Source organism: Anabas testudineus, chromosome 17, assembly GCF_900324465.2.
Source record: "Anabas testudineus chromosome 17, fAnaTes1.2, whole genome shotgun sequence".
Lineage (NCBI taxonomy): Eukaryota > Metazoa > Chordata > Actinopteri > Anabantiformes > Anabantidae > Anabas > Anabas testudineus.
Genome location: NC_046626.1, coordinates 11,309,557 through 11,318,441, shown reverse-complemented (window position 1 = coordinate 11,318,441; position 8,885 = coordinate 11,309,557). Strand labels below are relative to the sequence as shown.

General features: G+C 40.2%; 1 protein-coding gene across 1 annotated transcript; it reads left to right on the top strand.

The window, feature by feature from the left end:
* The first annotated feature begins 1,081 nt into the window (after positions 1-1,081).
* Positions 1,082-8,885, top strand: LOC113172242 (uncharacterized protein KIAA0040). Its single transcript, XM_026375118.1, has 2 exons — positions 1,082-1,236; positions 4,802-8,885. Exon 2 carries the CDS (start codon positions 5,325-5,327, stop codon positions 5,655-5,657), a length of 333 nt encoding a protein of 110 aa, XP_026230903.1. The 5' UTR covers positions 1,082-1,236; positions 4,802-5,324; the 3' UTR covers positions 5,658-8,885.

Here is an 8,885-nt window from a genome sequence, read left to right as displayed (position 1 = left end):
ACAAAACAAAGATTCCTGTCAAAGCTTCTTCAGAAGGATCAACTTGGCATCCAGATGAAGCTGCAAGATGCTGGTCCAGGTCCTTGCTGGACATCCGGTAGAAAGGGCTGAGAAACTTTTTATCATATTATAACATGATGTACACTCCTATTTTGTCTTCGACCTCCCTATATTCCTCTGTAGGGATCAATTTAGCATACAAAAGCAGTTTATATTTGTTTTTAATACTGTGTACGTATGTCCTATATTTCCTAGTTGAATTCTAATAAAGAGACACACACACAAACTTATATATGCTAATACTACCGTTACCGAAACAACAGACATTTCCACAGTAGTGTAGATAACCACACATTTACTCTGAACTTCCCCTCAGGAGAGGAGTGTGTGAGACCATTTAATGCCATCTGAACTCTTTTCTTTCTTACTTGAATTAAAATCCTCTTTTGCTTGACTGAACTGAAAGGGCACTGACCACAACGCCGCAGGCGTTCACCACTTCTCACAACCTCACTCTTTCATGTCATACTTAGATCTGACTTTTTCACCTGGTGGTACACAAACACACTTTCACTTCCCTTTTTTATTTCTGTGTTAAGGCTCCATGATGGGTGTGGTGAGGTTTGTTTAAACTGTACTTTTGTGTTATTAAGCTTAAGATAGTTCTGCGATGTCTTCAGGCCAGTGCACGCAGATGAGCCTTTCTTTTAATACAGGGACAATGTTTTGAGTCATTTAATAAAAGCTTATGATTATGAATGTTCTATATATATAGAGAGAGTGTGCGTCATATTTGTCAGTTCTCATATCTAGTTATTATTATTATTAGTGCTCCATCACTCTGTCTGACATCATTCAGCGGTTGTGTGAGTGAAGCGATCACAAGAATCCAGTGCACCGTGCAGGAAACACATGAGCACAAACAGAGGGCCCATTCTTGCAGAAAGTGGGCAGGGTGCAGTGACGCTGTGACCACAACGTGCACTCATGGAGAGAGAGCGAGGGAGAGAGAGAGAGAGAGAGAGAGAGAGAGAGAGGGAGGGGAGGAGGAGGGGTACGGGAAACAAGACTAGAGAGGGAAGCGAGAACAGAAAGTGAAGACTTGTCAAGATATCTTAGTGAGGGGGACCAGAACAGAACAGAAGCCAGATGCCAAAACAGAAACAGCAGTTTGAGCAGCTGACTGGATTAGACAGGAGGGGAGACCTGACCTGCCACTTCACAAGTGCCTGCGGGGTAAGGTGCTGCTTTCAAGCAGATACTGAGTGCCAGCAACTTGAAATACTTTGAAAGTGTTCTGAGTGGTCTGTGTAAGCCGTTCGTGCCTTTTGTTGTGTGACTCTGGGAAGGGAATTAAAACTGACTCCCTTTAAAAACACTTGGTTTAGTCAGGGCTTGAGTTTGACTGTATGTTTCACAGCTTACAGTAATTAGCTGATAACTTTCTTGCTGCGTTTATCACTTCTTTTTTTTTTTTTTCAAATGAAATAGTGAACTGAAAATCTCAGTTTGTTGTGAGTGTCATTTGTTACAATCTCTATTTGGTAACAACCAATATAGAAAAACCTCCTATTGCTTTGTTCAGTGGATCATCCAAAACATCTTTAGCTTGAGTTTTACTGATGATGGTTCCTGTTTTGTAACTGTAAGAATGTCCCCCACTTTGCTCATGTCCCTCATGTCCCCCTGAATGGAGTTGACACAGGTCTGAACTTTAATGGGCCTGTGCACTTGCTCACTGTGGAGAACTGTACTCCTCCAGATTATCAGCAGGCCTGTAGTCACTCACACGTAACAGCTGCACTTAGTGATTTAATATGGCTCATGTCTTCTGTGAAAAAATGGATCAGGTTTTTTTTTTCTTATTTCCTTGATGCTGCGTTTTAATACAACACAAATGAAGGATCTGGTCTGACTGTGTGCTTGAGGCACATCATTAAAGATTCCTGCCTTGCCTTCTGTCACAACTTTGTCTTTTAGGTCGCACATGCTCCTTAAAAAGCAGCAGGGGCTAACTGAGTGCAATCCTAACATTATTCTCAGCCCCTTCCTGGCTTTGTGTGCCCCAGAAATGGCCTTTTCCTGTATATGAATACTTCCAGGAGAGCACAGAGTCATGAGAAAGTGAAGCAGTGACAGTCTTGGAGCTGCATCTCACTGAGATCACATGATATTTAAAGCCACAAATCTCGCTGAAAAGAATCTATGTGGTTTTATGATTATTATTAGCGGCCCCTTTCTTCCGTTCTGTATGTAAATCATAAACTAACCAGTTCAAACGTTCATCAGCTTCAGTTGCTTTTGCAGTCCTGCCAGTGCCCCACTGAGACGGACACGCTTGGCACAGTGAAGCTGACTGGCAGTCACCGTGGTTGGGAACATGAGAGTGTGAACTTACCGAAGCTGCAAAATAATCAGTTTAAACTATTTTGGTTTGTCTTTGCATGTTAGCCAATGACGTAAATAACACAACATCAAATTTATATATATTTTTTGTACATTTCCTTTATCAGTTAGTTTATCTTTAGACATATGAGAACTTTCTGTGATCTCATTGTTCATGGTCAGAAACTACAAAACGCTTGGTGACTTAATCATTCCATTCACCGACTTGGCCACAGATGCACTGTTAGTCATCTTTTTCATATACTGTCTGTAGATCACAGCTCGTTGGTGCTGCTAGCCCGTGTCTCCTCCCCCCCCCACAGACAACTTATTGTTCGGTGACTCGTGTTTGTCTTGACAGTGTTTTCATAATGTGACAGATATCAGCGTGTACACAAAGGGACTGCAGCTCAGCCAGGCTCATCACAACAACATGTATCTACAGTGCAGCACAGAAAATAATCCAGATTAATGTGGCAGCCACACAGTGGCTCTCAACAATGTGCCCAGTCGTCAGTTTAGTCCGTAGCCAAGTTTCAAATCTGTCACTTTCAAATGAAATACGGTTTAGTGTAATTTTAACCTGAACGTCAGAAAAAAAGAAAGCGACTACATGTATGTGTCTATCAACACAGTTTGTTTTCTTTTGTACATGTAGCTTTATTCATCACTCACATGTCATTAAACCACTGCAGAAACCCACACATCTAATGGTTTTATCTGCCACCATTTTCATCTCTTCAGCAGAGCTTCATGCTTCCTGTACTGTAAATCACTCAGTCAGGACCGAGTCGCTTAAGCAATGCGTTGCACGTTATTACATTTTACACAGTTTCTTTTCAAATGTGTGTAAAAAAAACAGGTGGATGAAAAACAAGAAAACGCAGTCTACCACAGCTCCTCTCCACTTATGTCTTTAAAAATGAAGAGTTGTTTAGCTGTAATCTCTCATCACTCATTACACACAGCAGGTCAGCAGCATGTTGTGACGTCCTACAAGAGTAGTTGTATCCTGTAGTTCTGATGTAGCTTATTCAGGATCAAACCCTGATAGATATAGATTGGGGAAAAGCAAAAGTAAAATAAAATATACTTAAAGAAGACAATACAAACTCAAACTAATTGGGTGTGCTGCTGATGTTGACCAGTTTCCCACAATGCAACGCATAAAAGAAATAGACATGCACATCACAGCTGCAAATTAAGAAATTGTTCTTGGTAGAAAAATAACTCTAGGAGTTACACAAAGAGGTAAAATGATCACTTCAATCACAAATAAAAGGCAAAAAGTAATGAGGAAAATTAAGAGAGTGATGCATTTGTGCATACATAAGTAAACAAAAAACTATTATTATTATTAAAAAAGAAAGCACCACTTTTGGTTAAAGGTGTATTTTAGATCAATTGTATGTTTTATGATAAGACAGCCCTTGATGTTTCAGGTGACTCTTGCTTTAGCATTAACAGCTCAGCTTCCTGTTGAGCAAACGAACAAGAGGGGAAGTCTGCGGGTAAACTCATTTCACACATGAGACGCAACGCGTGCTGACACCCAAAAGCAAGTCTATTTGCTCTCCGCTTGCAGGTGCATCTTCCTCTCTGTCTTCCTAAGCACCCAAATGTGAGATGAAAATCTTTTCTCTTCTGCACCTACAGCACAACACGGTGGCTACGAACTGCAGAGACTCCCGTGACATAAACGTTATTTGAAAAACTAGGGTTGTTAAATACCAATTAAATGATTGCGTCTCAGAATGAAACAGTCTATACTGTGATAACTTTCATTTCTGAAATCAGTCTGTCTTTTGCAGAACTTCCCCAATTATTTCCTCACCACATGTTTTCTTCTCCGGGAGAACTGTTAAGAAGGTTTTCATCCAAGACCAGACGAACATGTTATAATCAGACATTTATTAAAAATTAGCCCTGAACCCATTGACTGAATGTCCTCCAATGGGAACCATTAGTGTGGTATATTTAGGCGCTTCTCCTGCAGCAGGTGTCTCTCTGGCCTACTTCTCTCCCTTCTCTCCTTTTTTTTTTTGACACTCTGTCACAGTCTCCATCTCAGCGGGACTTTTAGAAAGATTGGTTACCTCTATCTCTCCCTCAGACACAATCTCCTTCCATTTCTCTCTCTCTCTCTCTTTCTCTTTGCCCCCGTGGTTCTTAGTGGGACTCTTAGAGAGATCTGCCCTGAATCCTGAATGACTCCTCTGCAGTATTAATGAGGGGAAAGCTGAAAAAAAAAAAAGAAATCTGAAGCTGACATGAGGGAGATAGCAGGAGTAGAGACGTTAAAGACAGAGACAGAAAGACGGATTGGAGGCTGCGAAAGGAAAGATGGGGGAAGACAAGCTGTCTGCCTGAAACTGAATTTGTGCCCATGCTCACATTCTCCTTCTTTTCTCCACAGACACACCTAAATTGAACCACCTCTTTACACCTGGATTCAACTAATTTCAGGTGATTTCAAAGAAGAGCTTCTTATAAACAAGTGAGCTTTTGGTCTCTCGGATTTGTTTTTAAAAAAATGCTTTGGACTTCCTTAAAGGGACACTTAAAGGAAAGAGGCCTCGATGAAGTCAGCTTCCAGTGTTTCCATTTGATATAAACAGCACAAGCCTAAACACACACACGCACAAGTCCCATCAGATAGAGCCATGTGTCAAAGCAACTATCAAAAGTGAAATCTTCATAAAGAGAAGAGGAGCACATCAAAGTTCAAGTCACCAGCAACATCGGACCACACAGCTGTTTAACTGCTGATAGTAAAACGCCTTATTTTCAACCAGATTACATAAAAGGGCAAAAAAACACGTCTTAATTATTTTGGCGTCTCCAGTATTTACCGTCTTCACCTCTCAAAAGGATTTATTAAAACTTTACGACTGCCTCACAGCCTCAATTAGAAGGAGTCAGCTCCGTAGCTGAAAGCCATGGATGGGAAAACTGAGAATATCCAGGACTTCTTCAACCAAATCTGGAACTTTGCCGTAGAAAAACACAACCAGGGGGTCTACAACACAGTCTGCCTGGTGGTCCTCCTAACTCTTCCCCTGCTGGTCGTCCTCACTACACTGGTGGTGTGCTGCCACTGCTGCTGCTGTCGCCATGCCAACAGCTGCTGTAGGTGCTGCTGCTGTGACTCCATGGCAACCCCAAGGTCGGAAACGAAGAAGAAAAAGAATTCGGTAAACGCGGACGACTTGTGGATTTCGGTCAAGACAGAACCAATGACTCCTGATAGGGTCGCCCTGGCCATGGTGTAAGAATGCATTTTTATTTTGGGATCGCTGATCCCAGTTGTTGGAACATGCCTGAAGTGCAAAACTAAAACTATCATGGACAGGAAGGAGGCTGAGGACATTGTTCGAGCAAACAGGAAGGACTTCACATTGTGAACAATGTACAGTATTCCTAAAATGTCGTATGCGACATTGTTTACAGCTTTTTGTATGAGCTTTTCAGTGTTTGGTACAGAAATGATCAACTATGCAGATGATGCATATATATGCTTTTAAATGTGTGTGTGTGAGCAGGTTAGAGAGAGCATGTGTGTGTGTGTGTGTGTGTGTGTGTGTGTGAGAGAGAGAGAAACGTCCAGTGTTTTTGAGAGAGCACTTTGTTCTTAGAGCTCCTGTGTGAAATTCCCTCTGTATTTGGGAGACGGAGCTGGTTGAAGGTCTGCCCGGCGTTCAGATGACTCCAATACTGTCAAGTTTCACATTCAGGCTGCAGTGTACACAATGTGTGTGATTAACTCTGGCTGTCTGGTAAAAAGAACTGATGTCCAAAACTCAGGTCAAATTAATCTTTAATCTTTATTCATAATTTAGATGTAATAAAAAATAAATACATAAGTCTGTGGACAACAATTGCATAGTCATGTGCTTGTTTGACCCTCAAAACAAATAACAAAACAAAATCCTGCATCTAGAGCAGTGGACGTTTTTGCATTATATTTACACTGGGCATTTGAGAATATTTTTCTTTTTTCAGTGGTGGAGATCACATGAATTGTTGGCATTATTATGTGTGCATCCACTTCCCATTGTTTGCACTGTGAGCGGGCCCCTCTGTTTTCTTTTGGCTTCTAATTCTTTTATTGCACCCCATACAGTGTGCAGATTATTATCAGAAATACAGGACTGTTGTTAAATCCACATGTTAATTATTTAAAATATTTGTTACTTTCCAGATGATTCTAATCAAACCAAGAATCACACAGATTTTTAATTTAGTTTTTGTTCAGAACGTACGACACGTGATTAATCACACGGTCAGTTCAGTGTAATGAAATATAATTTTTAGATTTGATAAAAATGGCCCCGGGTTTGTTGACATCATTAATGTAAAGTAAACAGAGCAGCTTTATAATTACATTCAGCTGGGAAACAAACCCTGATTATTTATTTCATCTGTGAGTTAAACTCGTCATGTGAATTTACCTTTAGAGATGTGTGAAGTAAAAAAAAAAAACATATGCAAATTTTTATTTAACATAACATGTTCTTAAAATATTCAAGGAGAAGAGAAACCCTGAAATAATCAAATAATTTGAGCTTTGAGTGGATGGTGCCCGAAGGCTCGTTTTATTTTTTAAGTGTGTGGCATCTCAAAGCCCAATTAAGCAGAGACGTCTCAGCAGTACCATCATCTTTATGCATTAGCGTACACTGGCACTAAGTTGATCTTCTTGCTCAAGTGCTGCTGGGAAAACAGGCCCCACTCATTTCATTAGAGCTCAGACAGATATATTCCCATGTGGAAATTGGGGTTTGTCTCCTCTGCTTCATGTTCACACAGACAGAAACTGTACATGTTGGACTTAATGTGAAAGCTTACCCCTCAAAATAAATAATAAAAAAAGCCCCAGTAGCAAATGCATGATGACTAATCAGCGCTGGTGCCAAGAGTGAAGGTTTTTGCCAAGAAGTGACGCTGTCGACATGTTCCGGAGGAGGCTCAACATGTTGTTGTGGTTTGTTGATTTACAGTACCATCAGCTTTTATCTATTATCAGGGATGGTGCAAACCTTTTTAAAAAGTGTATGAGAAAGTGTGAATTAAAGAGACAATTTAAAATATAAATCACATGCATTCACTGGTGTGTGGTAAATGTAACGCTGGACGTGGTGCTTGGTTTGCTTCAATTAGCACAAAAGGCAAACAGCTAAAAGCAACGATTAGGAATCACCATGTTTTAATTTGCTTGTCTAATCTGCAACAATGGGATTTTGGAATAGTTGCAAAGGTTTGTACGTCTACTCATCGGCTAGGACCAGTTGCTCGACTTCTTGTGACACATTGTTTGTTTTATACAAACAAGATAAAACATGTTAGTCACATCTGCTGCAGTGTCGTGGTGGTGAAACTGTTTTGTTGCGCGATACTGATCATCACACATCACGAAAAGCACAAAAGCAAAAACGGGTATTTCCCAAAATATCAAACTATTGCTTTAAACTGCAGCGAGTATGACGGGAGATTTATTAGATTAAGATGACTGCTAAACCTGAGCTGCTGAGGCAGGGAGTTTGCGGTGGTGGCTCTCATGCTGAGAGATCTGAAACCAAACTAATCATTGACTTTAAGCACTGTGGGATAGTTGGAAATGTTCACGTAGAGCAGAATCTTTTACTTTCAGTGCTTCGCCGTTATTTCATCAGTATAATTACAAGAACAAATGTGGGCAGACGGGGAAATTATAGTTTTTGGTTTCTATTAAACAGCTTCAATTATTCAGACATGAATGCTAATAATTTTTTAATTCTTTCCATCTCAGTTGCCTCCCGGCTGCATTCAGTTCCCAGCTGACCATGAGTTACTGGTCCTCATTATCAGTTTTCAAATCCATCATTACACAGTAATGCGACGTGATGGCTGCTTTAATGAGATCACTTTGTTTGCTGTTAACATGTTCACACTATTCACTCTTTCTTTTCAACACCCATTAGGCAGTAGTTATGATGTTGAGCCTCACTCTGTTTTGACTCACTTTCAGCACATAATATTTTATTTTCTGGGGACTATGTAAATCAGCTGCAGGAGTGGAAAAGTAGAGAATAGAAAATATATATGTTTCCCTGTTTCCCTTTGTCAGGATGCTCTGATCACAGCCGGTGGAGGTGGAAGAAATTGTCTTCCATTTGAACTGTAAATCTGCCACCCTGAGTAATTTTCTATACAATAGCAGCACTTCTTTTTGATCCCATTATGCATGACATTGTATATTTAGGACATGTTTTTGTTGTTCCACAGTTGAAAAATGCTGAATTGTTCTTTCTCTTTAATTATGTGCCTGGCTGGCTTTTGTTGGTAGCTCCGCATGCATAATTTATCCTGACATATAGAGATACGTTGATAAAGGAGAGTGCAACGTGGAAGATGACAGGTAGAGAAATAAAGTATTTTTCTATCTATGTGAGTGTCATCTTTGTATTTTAATCTAAATTGAAGTTAACAGCATCTTTGAGTTTTGACACAAAATCATTATG

What these genes read in the sequence shown, in the direction of transcription:
- LOC113172242 (XM_026375118.1), top strand. Translation starts at nt 5,325, where the DNA reads ATGGATGGGAAAACTGAGAATATCCAGGACTTCTTCAACCAAATCTGG.